Below are 16,329 nucleotides of genomic sequence, written 5' to 3'. Positions count from 1 at the left end.
CTCTTACCAGATCTAAAGAGTGGAGCGCCCTTTCCACTCTGTGTACTGGCGCTGGACAAAACGAAGGCAGAACAATGTCCTCATTAATATGGAAAGAGGACACGACCTTCGGCAGAAAAGGCGGCGGTGGTCTAAGGACTACTTTATCCTTAAAAAAAAGTCAGAAAAGGAGCTCTGCAAGATAATGCTCCTAACTCCTAGACCCGCCTAATGGAAGTTATGGCTACCAAGAATACCACCTTCCTGGAGAGATATGACAATGAAATTTCCTGTAAGGGTTCAAATGGGGCTTCCTGTAGGACACCCAGGACCAGGTTAAGGTCCCAGGCGTCTATGGGTGCTCTATGGGGGGCACCAAATGAGACCCCCTGAATGAACGTCCTGACCTGCATATTGGTAGCGATCTTTCGCTGAAAAAGGACCGACAAGGCCGAAATCTGCCTCCTAAGGGAACTTGGCGCCAACCCTGCGTCCAGGCCAGACTGCAGAAAAGCCAGGATGTTGGGTACCGAAAAGGATAATGGCGCAACCCCGTGTTCTCGACATCAATGAAAGAAAACCTTCCAAGTGCTATGATAAATTTTCGCCGAGGCCGGCATCCGGGCGCTAACCATTGTCGCAACCACTTCACGCCCAAATCCCGCTTGGGTCAGAATCCAAGATTCAACGGCCATGCCGTCAAACACAGGGCCCCTAAGTTCGGGTGGCAGATCGGCCCCTGAGACAGTAAGTCTGGCCGTTCTGCTAGACGCCAAGGCACGTCTGCGAGGAGCTGCACTAGATCCGCGTACCATACTCGACGGGGCCAGTCCGGGGCCAGCAGAATTGCCGGGACCCCCTCTGTCTTGATCTTTGATGACCCTTGGGAGAAGCGGCAGTGGGGGAAACAGGTATGGGAGCCGAAACTGGCTCCACGGTAGGACCAACGCATCCACCACGATCGCTCACGGGTCCTGAGACCGAGCGACAAACGTGCTCACCTTGGCATTCTCCCTGGATGCCATCAGATCCACGTCTGGAGTCCCCCACCGTTAGCAAATCTGCTGGAAGACCTCTGGGTGAAGGGACCATTCCCCGGCCGCGACGCCCTGTCGGCTTAGGAAATCTGCTGCCCAATTTTCCACACCTGGTATGTGAACTGCTGAGATTACAGAGTGGTGCCTCTCGGCCCAACGGAGCACATGCTCTATCTCGCGCATGGTTGCCCTGCTGCGCGTGCCTCCCTGGTGATTCACGTACGCCACTGCCGTGGCGTTGTCTGACTGAACTCGGACTGGGCGTCCTGCTAGCAAGTGCTGAAAACGCTGCAGCGCCAACCGCACCGCTCGAATCTCCAACAGGTTGATCGGCAGACGAGCCTCCTGAGGCGACCATTGCCCCTGGGCCGTGTGATGCCGGAAGATTGCCCCCCAGCCGAAAAGACTTGCATCGGTCGTGATCACCAACCAATGATCTGGGGGAAAAGGCTTCCCCTGACGAAGAGAGGAGTCGTGTGTCTACCATTGAAGCGCCCGTCGAACCTGAGAGGGCAACCTGCACTGATGATCGAGGGAGAACGAACTCCCGTCCAAGCCGCTAAGAGAGCATGCTGCAGGGGACGGAAATGAAATTGAGCAAACGGAATTGCTTCCATCGCCGCCACCATCCTTCCTAGAACCCTCATCCCGAACCGGATAGTGTGAGGGCCCGGTTGTTGAAGACTTCGGACTCCCTGCCGGAGCGCCCGAGCCTTGTCCTGAGGGAGAATTACCAACCCTCGGGAAGTGTCGAAAATCATCCCCAGGAATAAAATCCTGTGAGCTGGGGTAAGGGAAGATTTCTTCCCGTTGATCAACAATCCTAGGCGAGATAGGGTATCCAGTGTGAAGCTCACATTCTCTTCGCATGCCTGAAAGGACGGCCCCTTTACTAAGAGGTCGTCTAAGTACGGCAAAACCACTATGCCCCGAGAATGTAGAACGGCCATGACGACCGCCATCACTTTCGTGAATATCCTGGGGGCCGTGGCCAACCCGAAAGGTAGGGCCACAAACTAAAAATGCCGGCCCTCGATTGCAAACCTAAGGAACCTTTGATGTGTGGGAAAAATAGGGATGTGCAGGTAGGCATCCTGGACATCGATCGAGGCCAAATATTCTCCGTGCTCCATGGACGATATGACCGACCGGAGAAATTCCATGCGAAAACGCCTGACCCTGATGAACCTGTTCAGGAGCTTTAAGTCCAGAACCGGCCTTACTGTTCCGTCCTTCTTGGGGACTGCGAACAGATGGGAATAAAATCCTTGGGTCTTCTCGCACTCTGGTACAGGGACAATGACCCCGTTGCGCCCCAACACCTCGATGGCCCCTAGCAATGCCTTTGCCCGAGATTCCGTTTTGGGAAGTCGGGAAAGAAAAAATCGTCTTGGCGGATCTTTGACAAACTCTATTTTGTACCCGGAACACCCTAATTCTGCCACCCATGCGTCGCGCACCACCGCGACCCAGACGCGGCAGAACCTGCGCAGACGTCCGCCTACTCTGCTGTCCTCGGGTACTGGATGCCTCGAGTCATTTCGCTGAGGGCTTCTGGGACCTGGCCCCCCCTTGATCTGGGCGGGCAGCCCAGCATCCTACCCAGCGGGTTGGTTCTATACGTGACCTGACGCTCCTTGTCTTGGTTATAGCGAGCTGGGGTGGAGGTACTGGCCGCTACCATCCACCCGGGGGTGCGAAAAGCTCGAAAGCGTGCCTGAGGTTGACGAAAAGGCGGCCTAATCCTTTGCTGTGGAAGGAAGCTGCTTTTTCCCCCTGTAGCATCTGAAATGAGCTTGTCTAATTTCTCCCCAAATAGCCGATTACCATGAAAAGGCAGGGAAGTCAAAGACTTCTTAGAAATAGAATCAGCTCGCCATAACCTTAACCACAAGGCTCTCCTAATGGCGATTGCATTTGCTGCCGCTACAGCCGCGCCATTAGCCGCATTAATTAGTCACCCGCCATCGCGATCTGACTTGCTATCTCCGCCACTTCCGACGGCAAATCTCTATCCTGTAGGACTTTGTTTAAAGAATCTGACCATGACATCATGGCTTTGGCTACCCATGTTGCCGCAAAAGGAAAGAGTGCTGATCCCGATGCTTCATACACCGAGCGAGCTAAACCTTCTATGAGTCAATCCGTGGGGTCCTTAATGGAAGAACCGCTAGGTACTGACAAGGACCTTGAAGCTAGGCGTGACACTGGGGGATCCACTACCGGAGATTCCGCCCATTTTTTACAAAGTTCCGATGCGAACGGATATCTCGTTTCCAGCGTTTTTTGTCCTGAAAAACGTTTGTCTGGACGTTCCCTATGTCGCTGCACTATATCCTCGAACTCAGGATGAGTGCTAAATACTCTATGTGGTCTCCTGGTCTTCTTAAAGGATACCTTATGACCTGTAGTTAGGGAGACATCATCGTCAATACCCAGAGTCTGATTGACTGCTTCAATAAGACTGTCTACCGTCTCCCGGTACCCCGGGGTATCCAGGTCCAAGGACTCTTCCCAGTCATCACCTGAACTCTGCTCGCTCCCAGAAAATGGTGACGGTGAGCGAGATGCCGCACTCACGGATGCTGAGGCACCGGAGGGGCCAGGAGACGCCGTACGGGCTCTTTTCCTGTGCGCCTTCCTAGAGAGTGTGCGGCCCCTGCAGGCCGGAGGCTCTTGTGAGGTGGGTGACCCCTCCCAAACAGGCGAGCCGTCATCTCTACCCCTATCCGAGGCCTGAAGGGTCTCAATCGCCTTCGTGAGCAAAACCATGGACCGAGAGAGTGATAACGCCCATTCTGGGGGATCCAGACCCCTGGGCTCTGTCGCAGGGGAGGGCTCCTGGGCACGTTTGGAGTCGCAGGCTTCACATAACTTAATAGTTTGCGCTCGTGGGTACATCACACCACAGGAAACGCATGCGGCATAAAGGAACGTGTGCGTTTTTCCTTTCCCAGACATACTGCTGGCGTCGGCCCACACACAAAAAATCCCTTAAAGGTTTGGGGGGGGTAGGCGGAGGGGGAGGAGGGTACTGTGTAGTGCCCTAGTGTGGCTCCGGGACGGGGTCGCACTTACCCGCTCCTGCGCGTCTCTCCCCGTGCTTCAGTTGCTTCACTCCTGGTAGGCTGCGATTCCTCTGTGATCGCGGCCTACCCTGCCTTGCCGCCGGGGCCTCAATTTAATCCGGCGCCTGCCCTGGAGATGGGGGGCGGCGCCGGAAATGACGTCACACGTAGGGCGGCGCTTCCGCCCGCGGCCCAGGCCGAAGCCGCGGGCTAAATTTGGAAGCGGTCCGCCCGACCGCTACCCCGGCCGCCCGCCTCCCCATGCCCGCCTGACGGGGGCGGCGACGGAAATTACGTGCGCCCAGGGCGGCGCTTCCACCCGCGGCCCAGGCCAAAGCCGCGGGCTAAATTTAGAAGCGGTCCGCCCGACCGCTAGCCCGGCCGCCCGCCTCCCCATGCCCGGCTGACGACGGGGGGCGGCGCCGGAGAAGACATGCGCCCAGTGCGGCGCTTCCGCCCGCGGCCCAGGCCGAAGCCGCGGGCTAAATTAGAGCCGGCCCGCCCACCTGGCACGCCGTTTTGTCCCCCCAGACCGATCTCTACCCCTCTACCTCGGCCATCCGGCTGCAGCTCCCCACAGTCTCCCGGCCACGCCAATAACCGGAGGGAGGCGAAGCAGGTTAGAGGAGAGGGTGGAAGGGTGGGGGGAGGGGGAAGGGGAAAGCGTGCCTTTCCGAAAACGCTGCCCAGGGACCTCCACTCGCTCCAGCACATACCTGAGGTACTCTGTTTAAGACGGTACAGGCACCCTAGCTCCGACCGCCGCCATGCAGCATCGCCGTCATGCGTTGGTGGAGTCACGGGGGCCGCACAGACTAGTCTTGTGCCTCTGTGCAAGCCCATGGTTTCAATACCTAGGGGTGGACAGGGCTAAGTCTGGCCTAATGTCCCACGTCGCGGGAGAGGAAACGTGGAGGGATACTCGCACGTGGTCGCCCGTTGCTGGTTTGGGGAAATCGGATCCCTTCAATAGGATGCGTTGCCCCTGTCTTATCTTCATAAAACAAAAAACAAAGAAAAAAATAGATGTCTGGGGAAAAGTCCCAGATATGTCCTTCGGTGCGGGAAAGGATGCGCGGAGGCGATACTCAACGCGTGCTCGCCCGTTGTTGGTTTGGGGAGATCGGACCCTTTCTATAGGATCCGTCGCCCCTGTCACATCTTCAAGGTAAACTAGAAAAAAATTAGTCTGGAGAGATCCAGACTGCGTGTGCCTCCATAAGACACTAAGCAAAAAACTGGTTTCCGCCCGCTATCGGGGCGAGGGTGTATGCGGCGGAGGAGGAGCTAACTTGTTTTTTGTATGCCTAGTGTCAGCCTCCAGACGGCAGTAGCACACACCCACAGTCTCTGTGTCCCCCAATGAGACGAAGGAGAAAAACAAACAAGTTATAGCTCGCAGAATATTGCGATGCAAATATAATAATTTTTTATATAAAAATTGTTTTCATTGCATAAAAGTGCCAAAACATAAAAAAACGACAAATGAGGTATCGCTGTAACCGTACTGACCCGAAGAATAAAAACTGCTTTATCAATTTTACCGCACACGGAACGGTGTAAACGCACCTCCCAAAAGAAATTCATGAAATGCTGGTTTTTGTTCATTCTGCGTCCCAAAAATAGGAATAAAAAGGGATCAAAAAAGGTCACGTGCCTGAAAATGATACCAATAGAAACGTTAACTGGGGGATGGCTTTGATTGTATTACTACAAGATATGTGAATAGTTACATGTATATTGATATCCACTGTTTATTGTTTAAAATCTTTTGAAACCTAAATAAAAATAACTGGTTTAAAAAAAAAAAAGAAACGTTAACTGGTCCCGCAAAAAAATAAGCCCTCACATGACTCGGTGGGTCAAAATATGTAAAAATTATAGCTCTCAAAATGTGGTGATGCATAAACTATTTTTACAATAAAAAGCGTCTTTTAGCGTATGACAGCTGCCAAACATAAAAACCTGCCATAAATAGTAAATCAAACCCCCCTTCATCACCACCTCAGTTAGGGAAAAATAAAATAAAAAAAATGTATTTATTTCCATTTTCCCATGAGGGCTAGGGTTAGAGTTAGAATTGGGGGGTTTCCACTGTTTTGGCACATCAGGGGCTTTCCAAACACGACATGGCGTCCGATCTCAATTCCAGCCAAAAAAGTCAAATGGCGCTACTTCCCTTCCTAGCTCTGCCATGCGCCCAAATAGTGGTTTACTCCCACATTTGGGGTATCAGCGTACTCAGGACAAATTGCACCATAACTTTTGAGGTCCTGTTACCCTTTGGAAAATAAAAATTGGGGGTGGAAAGATCATTTTTGTGGAAAAAATATGATTAATTGTACGGCTGTACGTTAAAAACTTCTGTGAAGCCCTTAGGGGTTCAAAGTGCTCACCACATATCTAGATAAGTTCCTTGGGGGGGGGTCTAGTTTCAAGAATTTCGTCACTTGTGGGGGGTTTCCACTGTTTAGGCACATCAGGAGATCTCCAAACGTGACATTGCATCCGATCTGAATTCCAGCCAATTTTGCAGTGAAAGTCAAACGGCGCTCCTTCCCTTCCATGCGCCCAAACAGTGGTTCCCCCACATATCAGGTATCAGCGAACTCAGGACAAATTGCACAATAACTTTTCCAGTCTAATTTCTCCTGTTTCCCTTGGTAAAATAAAAAAATTGAACCTGAAGTAATTTTTTTTGTGAAAAAAAGATAAATGTTCATTTTTTTTAAACATTCAAAACATTTCTGTGAAGCACCTGAAGGGTTAATAAACTTCTTGAATGTGGTTTTTAGTACCTTGAGGGGTGCAGTTTTTAGAATGGTGTCACTTTTGGGTATTTTCTATCATATAGACCCCTCAAAGTGACTTCAAATGTGATGTGGTCCCTAAAAATAAAACAGTGTTGTAAAAATGAGAAATCTTTTAACCCTTATAACGTCCTTAAAAAAAAAAAAAAATTATGGTTCCTAAATTGTGCTGATGTAAAGTAAACATGTGGGAAATGTTACTTAAGTTTTTTGTGTGCTATATCTCTGTGATTGAGGCTGTGTGCCCACGATGCGATTTTTAAGCGTTTTAGCCGCGATTTTCGGTGCAAAAACGTTTAAAAAAAAAAAAAAACTCCTACAGAACGCCCCCCATGCATTCCTATGGCATTCCGTACATGCTGTGCTAATGCTGCGCTTTTTTCCGCGGCGGAATCGCATCGCAGAACAAAACGCAGCATGCTCATTCTTTTTGCGGAATCGCAAAGAATTGCCGCGATTCCACACCCATAGGAATGCATGAGAACCACTTACTTCCCGCATGTGGCTATGCCCACCAGGCGCAAAGTTAAGCGTCTCATGTGCGGATGGTACCCACGGTGTGGAGGAGAGGAGACTGTCCTTCAGGCCCTGGGTACCATACCCCTGTAAAAAAAAAAAAAAAAGAATAAAAAAATCGTGGTATATTTACCTTCCGGCGTCACGCGCAGCCTTCCCGGGCCTCAGCGTTCCCAGTAATGCCTTGCGGCAAGGACCTGTGATGACGTAGTCTCGCGTTACTCTAGCGGTCTCATGAGATCACTATAGCAACGCGAGAGCAACGTCACCACAGGTCTCGCAAGGCATCGCTGGGAACGGGAGCGTCACTGAGGCTGCGCGGGACGTCGGAAGGTAAATATACCCCAATTTTTTATTTTATCATTTTTAACATTCTATCTTTTACTATTGATGCCGCATAGGCAGCCTCAATAGTAAAAAGCTGGTCACACTTGTCAAACACTATGTTTGAGTGTGACCAACCTGTCAATCACTTTCCAAGCGATGCTTCAAATCGCTTGGAAAGTGCTTGATTTTCGCACGCGAAAATCGTGGCAAAAACGCGAACATAATCATGGTAAAATCGCGCAGAAAAACGCGCCTTTTCTGGGAAGGAGTCCGGTTTTGAGTGTCCGGTTTAAAACGCTACGTGGGCACATAGCCTTAAGGGCATAAAAATTCAGTTCAAAAATTGCGAAGTTTTCAAATTTTTTGCCAAATTTCCATTTTTTCCACAAATAAACGCAAGTTATGTGAATGAAATTTTACCACTAACATGAAGTACAATATGTCACAAGAAAGCATTGTCAGAATCACCGGGATCCATGGAAGCGTTCCAGAGTTACTACCTCATAAAGGGACAGTGGTCAGAATTGTAAAAATTGGCCCGGGCATTAACATGCAAACCACCCTAGGGAGTAAAGGGGTTAAAAAAAAAAAAAAAAAAAAAAAATGAAATACCTCTGCTCGCTAGCCTCCTTCAGCGTCAGCTCTCTGCAATCTGACTGTTCAGAAGAGAGGGCACACGCTAGTCACGTCATCGCGCCCTCTGACCTGAAAAATCAGAGTCAGGCTAAGTGCACACGTAGCAGAAAATGTCTGCTCAAAAACCTGACTCCCTTCCCAGAAACCGCGCCTTTTTTGTCTTCGCGCGGTTTTGATGATTTTTTTCCGGCGCATTTTCGAAACGCATTGAACTAGCCAGAAATGCGGAAAAATACGCAAAATTAATCAGCATGCCGCGTTTTTTACCGCGATGCGTTTTTTTTTCGCGGTAAAAAAAAACGCATCAATATGCACAAAAAGAGCAAAATGCATAGAAATTAATGGGAAGCTTAATTTTAGTGGTTTTATAGTCAAAATACAGGGGCCCTGACTAAAGGGCCTGTCACACTAAGCGATATCGCTAGCAATATCGCTATAACGTCACAGGTTTTTGTGACGTTATAGCGATATTGCTAGCGATATCGCTATGTCTGATACTTACCTCCGACCGCTCCCCCGCTGGTTATCGCTGATCACACGAGAACGTCCTGGGCCGTTTCTCGTCGTCAGCTTCCTGCGGCGCTGACGAGCGACGCGTGGACGCGGGCGGGAGGACGTCTTCATCGCCTCGTCTGACAGGTAAGTACGGTAGCGACTGCTGACCCCTGCTATGTCGCTGGTGAGATCTGCCTGTGTGGCAGCTCACTAGCGACCACTTAGCGAAGCACCAGCGATCCTGACCGCGTCATATCGCTGGTCGGGATCGCTGGTGCATCTCTAAGTGTGACAGTACCTTAAGGGAGATGGGGATTCACTTGTGGGCGCGGACACTGGTACCGAGCTCCCATAGGCCACCTAAATATCGCTGACTTTTGAACAGGTCACTGTATCCGGCAGACTCTAAGGCCGCTATTTGCTCGTGAATTGCCATGGCAAACATAACGACCACACAATCATGATCTCAGGGTGCAAATGGGGATAAATTGGTAGCCCTCACACTTTTAAACATTTATATGATGTAGTCACTATTTACAGCAGCATCTAAGGGGTTAAACGGATATGGACACTGATTGTGACTGATGTAGCAAGGTGTCAGCTACAGTGTACAGCCGACAGCTGTTGGATTGTCACCTGTATGGGGAGGATATTCTCTTGTATCGCAGGTCAGTAAAAAGATATATTGGCGGTCATTAAGGGGTTAATCCTATAGCTGCAAGTAAATAGCATTTCGGGACAAGATATGCTCCTTTTAAATGTGTGGTCCAAAAGAGGGTGAAAGAATTTTCTCGCCTGTAAATCTCCATGTTAAAGTGCTGCCTCTCCAGGTCCTGCCTGACATCCCAGCAGTGCTGACATGAGTGGTGGAGGTGAATTTACTAGGCGAGTAAGGCAGGCTATGTGCCCACGTTGCAGAAATGCTGCGGAAATGTCCGCAGCATTTCCGCAACTCCCTGTTGCAGTTAAAACGCATGCAGAATTCACAAGCGTTTTGCAAGCATTTTTAGCTTGCAGAATGCTTGCGCTTTTCCAAGCAATTTGAAACATCGCTTGGAAAAGTGATTGACAGGTTGGTCACACTTGTCAAGCAGAGTGCTTGATAAGTGTGACCAATTTTTTACTATTGATGCTGCCTATGCAGCATCAATAGTAAAAGATGGAATGTAAAAATAATAAAATAGGGATATACTCACCTTCTGCCGGCCCCCAGAGTTCTCCCGCCTGTCAGCCATGCTGCCAGGATCTTCCGTTCCCAGGGATGCCTTGCGAAAATTACCTCTGATGACGCGAGACCTCTATGTCATCAGAGGTCATTTGCGCAATGCATCCCTGGGAACAGAAGATGCTGGCAGCATGGCTGAGAGGTGGGAGGGCTCCGGGGGCCGACAGAGGGTAAGTATATCCCTACTTTTTATTTTAATTCTAATTTTTACAGGGATATGGTACCCAAGGCATGGAGGAGAGTCTCCTCTCCTCCAGACCCTGGGTACCAGCCGCACATGAAGCGCTCATTTTACGCATGGTGAGCATAATCTTATGTGTAAAGTGAGCTTTTCAATGCAATCCTATGGGTGCGGAATCCCCGCGATTCCGCAGAAATAGCGGACATGCTGCGGATTTTACCGCTATGCGATTCGCCAGCGGTAAAATCCGCAGCATTGGCACAGCAACAGAGAAATCCCATAGGATTGCATGGGGATGCGTTTTTGAAGCATTTTCGCTGCGGCAAAAACGCTGCGGAAACGCATAAAAAATGAAAAGTGGGCACACAGCCTAAGGGTGTGTGCACACATTGCGGATTTGGCCCTGCGGATCCCGCAGCAGTTTTTGCTGCAGTGTACAGTACCTTTATTTTCAATGGAAAACAAAACCGCTGTGCACATGCTGAGGATTTTCCCACGCGGATTCGCTGCGGTTTCAAATCCGCAGCATGTCACTTCTTTGTGCGGAATCCACAGTGGTTTTACACCTACTCCATTGTAGAGGTGTCAAACCACAGGGGAAAACCGCAGGACCTGCGGATTTTGCAAATTCCGCAGCAGAATCTGCAACGTGTGCACACACCCTAAGAGTAAATTTACGAGACGTGTTTGACCGTGTCGAAAAAAAGAAAAAAAAAAGAACACAAACCACATTTTTGCTGATGGAACTCTGTAGAAATAGTGGGGCCCAGCAATCAGTGTTCACAACTCACACCCTCCTTCCCCTGATCTTAACATTACGAATCACCTCCACCATTCACAATATTACCAGTCAGCCCCCTCCTCCACCGCTCACCCCGGCATTACCAGTCAGCCCCCTCCTCCACCGCTCACCCCGGCATTACCAGTCAGCCCCCTCCTCCACCGCTCACCCCGGCATTACCAGTCAGCCCCCTCCTCCACCGCACACCCCGCCATTACCAGTCAGCCCCCTCCTCCACCACTCACCCCGGCATTACCAGTCAGCCCCCTCCTCCAACGCTCACCCCGGCATTACCAGTCAGCCCCCTCCTCCACCGCACACCCCGGCATTACCAGTCAGCCCCTTCCCCGCACACCCCGGCATTACCAGTTACCCCCTTCCCCACACACCCCGCCATTACCAGTCAGCCCCTTCCCCACACACCCCGCCATTACCAGTTAGCCCCTTCCCCACACACCCCGGCATTACCAGTTACCTCCTTCCCCACACCCCAGCATTACCAGTCAGCCCCTTCCCCACACACCCCGGCATTACCAGTTAGCCCCTTCCCCACACACCCCGGCATTACCAGTCAGCCCCTTCCCCACACACCCCGGCATTACCAGTTACCTCCTTCCCCACACCCCAGCATTACCAGTCAGCCCCTTCCCCACACCCCGGCATTACCAGTTAGCCCCTTCCCCACACACCCCAGCATTACCAGTTACCTCCTTCCCCACACACCCCAGCATTACCAGTTACCTCCTTCCCCACACCCCAGCATTACCAGTCAGCCCCTTCCCCACACACCCCGGCATTACCAGTTAGCCCCTTCCCCACACACCCCAGCATTACCAGTTAGCCCCTTCCCCACACACCCCAGCATTACCAGTCAGCCCCTTCCCCACACACCCCGGCATTACCAGTAAGCCCCTTCCCCACACACCCCGGCATTACCAGTTAGCCCCTTCCCCACACACCCCAGCATTACCAGTCAGCCCCTTCCCCACACACCCCAGCATTACCAGTCACCCCCTCCTCCACTCCGCATTACATGAAACCACAATTCTCAGCACTCCATGGACAGTCTGTGAAGAAGCCATGCTGGTATCATTTCACCTCACTTACCCCTTGGGCCTATTGCTGCCCTTTTCTCGGGCATCTCCCGTGTCCCCTTCACGTCTTGGGTCAGACCAGGACCCCAGCAGCTTCACATCTGCCACTTCTTTGCCTATTGTGAACCAGTCATTGATCTGATCCACCGTCAATTTCCTCAGCATGATGGCGGCGTCTCCTCAGCCCTCCTGCTCGGAACTCGGCGTCCTGCGTGCGGACTACAGGCGTGGAGCCGTCACGTGACCGTGTCTAGGATGCGGTGGCGGGAAACTCCAGCGTTACCATGGAAATGGGGCATAGTGGAATGCTGCGGTCTAGAACCTGCTCCTCCTCCTCCCATCATTCAGGCTGCTAACAGTGAACCTGCTGGCATGGCGGCTTCATGCATTAAAATATCCTATAATAACGGTTTCAGTATTTGTTTAATGGCCATTCTACTCAAGAGACATTTAACTATCTGCAAGCAATGGCTGTTCCCATCACTCCATACAGTTAGCAGTGATGCAAAAATCTCACCATAATTGCATCTCTACACAAATTATAGCCATCCAAAATGTCCAAGTCAATAATAATGCCCCCGCCACTGTGCCTCCATACATGAATACCGCCCCCTATGTGCCTCCATAAATGAATACTGCCCCTATGTGCCTCCATACATGAATACTGCCCCCTATGTGCCTTTATACATGAATACTGCTCCCTATGTGCCTCCATACATGAATACTGCTCCCTCTGTGCCTCCATACATGAATACCGCCCCCTCTGTGCCGCCATACATGAATACTGCTCCCTATGTGCCTCCATACATGAATACCGCCCCCTCTGTGCCTCCATACATGAATACCGCCCCCTCTGTGCCGCCATACATGAATACCGCCCCCACTGTGCCGCCATACATGAATACTGCCCCTCTGTGCCTCCATACATGAATACTGCCCCCTATGTGCCTCCATACATGAATACTGCCCCCTATGTGCCTCCATACATGAATACCGCCCCCTATGTGCCTCCATACATGAATACTGCCCCCGCCACTGTGCATCCATACATGAATACTGCCCCGCCACTGTGCCTCCATACATGAATACTGCCCCCGCCACTGTGCCTCCATACATGAATACTGCCCCTATGTGCCTCCATAAATGAATACTGCCCCCTATGTGCCTCCATACATGAATACTGCCCCTCTGTGCCTCCATACATGAATACTGCCCCCGCCACTGTGCCTCCATACATGAATACCGCCTCCTATGTGCCTCCATACATGAATACTGCCCCCGCCACTGTGCATCCATACATGAATACCGCCCCCTCTGTGCCGCCATACATGAATACTGCCCCTATGTGCCTCCATACATGAATACTGCCCCCTATGTGCCTCCATACATGAATACTGCCCCTATGTGCCTCCATAAATGAATACTGCCCCCTATGTGCCTCCATACATGAATACTGCCCCCTGTGTGCCTTTATACATGAATACTGCTCCCTATGTGCCTCCATACATGAATACTGCTCCCTTTGTGCCTCCATACATGAATACTGCCCCCTATGTGCTTCCATACATGAATACTGCTCCCTATGTGCCTCCATACATGAATACCGCCCCCTCTGTGCCGCCATACATGAATACTGCCCCTCTGTGCCTCCATACATGAATACTGCCCCCTATGTGCCTCCATACATGAATACCGCCCCCTATGTGCCTCCATACATGAATACTGCCCCCGCCACTGTGCATCCATACATGAATACTGCCCCGCCACTGTGCCTCCATACATGAATACTGCACCCACCACTGTGCCTCCATACATGAATACTGCCCCTATGTGCCTCCATAAATGAATACTGCCCCCTATGTGCCTCCATACATGAATACTGCCCCTCTGTGCCTCCATACATGAATACTGCCCCCGCCACTGTGCCTCCATACATGAATACCGCCTCCTATGTTCCTCCATACATGAATACTGCCCCCGCCACTGTGCATCCATACATGAATACCGCCCCTATGTGCCTCTACATGAATACTGCCCCGCCACTGTGCATCCATACATGAATACTGCCCCCTCTCTGCGTCCATACATGAATACTGCCCCCTATGTGCCTCCATACATGAATACTGCCCCCTATGTGCCTCCATACATGAATACCACCCCCTCTGTGCCTCCATTGCCCCTCTGTGCGTCCATACATTAATACCATTACATTAATACTGCCCCTTTGCCAACATACATGAATACTGACCCCCTTGCCACTGTGACTCTGTGGCACCCCCAGGAGTATGGTCGCCACAGTGGCTTTGCCTTCCTCCAGAGGAGGGTAATGCCAGGCTTGGAGGCAATGATGGGTCTCTCTCGCAGTCAATTTATGCATGCAACACAGTTCCACTCCAGGCCAGCAGGGGGAACTCTGAACCGGGATTAAGGGGAGGAGTGCTCTCTGAGGGCCAAGAGGAAGGGGTGGTTAGTTATTTAGTCTGCGGAGGGTGAAGTGTGCAGACGTGTGGAAGGAGCGCTGAGATAGAGCTGAGAGGAAGAGCTCATCTCTGGAGAGAGCGCATGAACTGGAGCCTGGTCTCCACGGTTGTATGGATACTAACGGTCCTGCAACAGATACCAGAGGAGTAGGAGGCTGTAAATGCCCTACTCCCATCTAAGACTTGAGGGCACAACAGCAGCTTGGATAGTGAGTCGGGACTCAGGAGAGAGGAGTCCCCGAGATAGGCTACAGCTGGTCTGCCGTGCAAGTGAGGTTCTTGAGAACATCTGACAGGAGGAACTTCAGTGTAACTCGGTACTGGAGATCCCGCAAATAAGCGCTAGTAAGGAGACTGCACAACCCATCTGCTGAGAGAGAATTCCTGAATTGCTTCCAGGCTAGCCTGCTCCAATACCATCTGTAATCAGGACCCTGGACTGCAGTTATCAAGTAAAGGTACAGAAATTGCAACCCGCTGTGTCTTGTCTGCTTCCTACCTTTCCGGCACCGCTACATCCCCGTGCCAACCACATCTACACTGCCCTGGGACTGTAGCTTCGCCTGTGGGGAGCTTTTACATCTTTGCTGCACCATACCATCAGTCCCAGAGGATCTGCATGCAGCGTCGGCTTAACACCTCCCTTGCCGAGCACCACAGGTGGCGTCACGAACTATTCATCTAACTACATTCCACCATTCACATCTTCCTATTACTTGGGCGCCTAGGTCCACGGTCTGGGTCACCGCTGCTGTGACACATCCCACTGATACCGGCCCAGTACCGAGTACCCCACAGCCCTGGGAGGGCGACCCAACTCCATACATGAATACTGCCCCCTCTGTGCCTCCATACATAAATACTGCCCCCTCTGTGCCTCCATACATGAATACCGCCCCCTCTGTGCCTCCATACATGAATACTGCCCCCTATGTGCCTCCATACATGAATACTGCTCCCTTTGTGCCTCCATACATGAATACTGCCCCTATGTGCCTCCATAAATGAATACCACCCCCTCTGTGCCTCCATTGCTCCTCTGTGCCTCCATACATGAATACCATCCCATCTGTCCCTCTATACAAGACTACTGCCCCTGTGCCTACATACATGAATACTGACCCCCTTGCCACTGTGACTCCATACATGAATACTGCCCCCTCTGTGCCTCCATACATAAATACTGCCTCCTCTGTGCTTCCATACATGATTACTGCCCCCACTGTGCCTCCATACATGAATACTGCCCCCTCTGTGCGTCCATACATGAATACTGCCCCCTATGTGCCTCCATACATGAATACTGCCCCCTTTGTGCCTCCATACATAAATACTGCCATTATGTACCTCTATAAATTAATACCACCCCCTCTGTGCTTCCATACATGAATACCGCCCCCACTGTGCCTCCATACATGAATATTGCCCCCTATGTGCCTCAGTATGTGAATACCACCCCCTATGTGCCTCCACACATGAATACCGCCCACTATGTGCCCACATACATGAATACCGCCACTCTGTGCCTCCATACATGAATACCGCCCCCTATGTGCCTCCATACATGAATACTGCCCCCTATGTGCCTCCATACATGAATACTGCCCCCATTGTGCCTCCATACATAAATACTGCCCTTATGTACCTCTATAAATTAATACCACCCCCTCTGTGCCTCCACATGAATACCGCCCCCCGTG

At 51.2% G+C, this 16,329-nt stretch overlaps 1 protein-coding gene across 1 annotated transcript in view; it reads right to left on the bottom strand.

Annotated features, from left to right (window-relative positions):
* TDRD9 (tudor domain containing 9) overlaps positions 1-12,479 on the bottom strand; it is a 320,208-nt gene extending 307,729 nt beyond the window's left edge. The window contains exon 1 of the mRNA XM_073570199.1: positions 12,163-12,479. Coding sequence (XP_073426300.1) covers positions 12,163-12,314 — 152 coding nt within the window. The 5' untranslated portion in view covers positions 12,315-12,479. The remainder of the gene's footprint in view (positions 1-12,162) is intronic.
* Positions 12,480-16,329: the final 3,850 nt, after the last annotated feature.

The sequence above is a fragment of the Dendrobates tinctorius genome, unplaced genomic scaffold (assembly GCF_039654945.1).
Source record: "Dendrobates tinctorius isolate UK_male_01 unplaced genomic scaffold, ASM3965494v1 ptg000006l, whole genome shotgun sequence".
Classification (NCBI taxonomy): domain Eukaryota; kingdom Metazoa; phylum Chordata; class Amphibia; order Anura; family Dendrobatidae; genus Dendrobates; species Dendrobates tinctorius.
The sequence above is the reverse complement of the archived record's forward strand: the minus strand, read 5'-3'. Positions and strand labels throughout refer to the sequence as shown.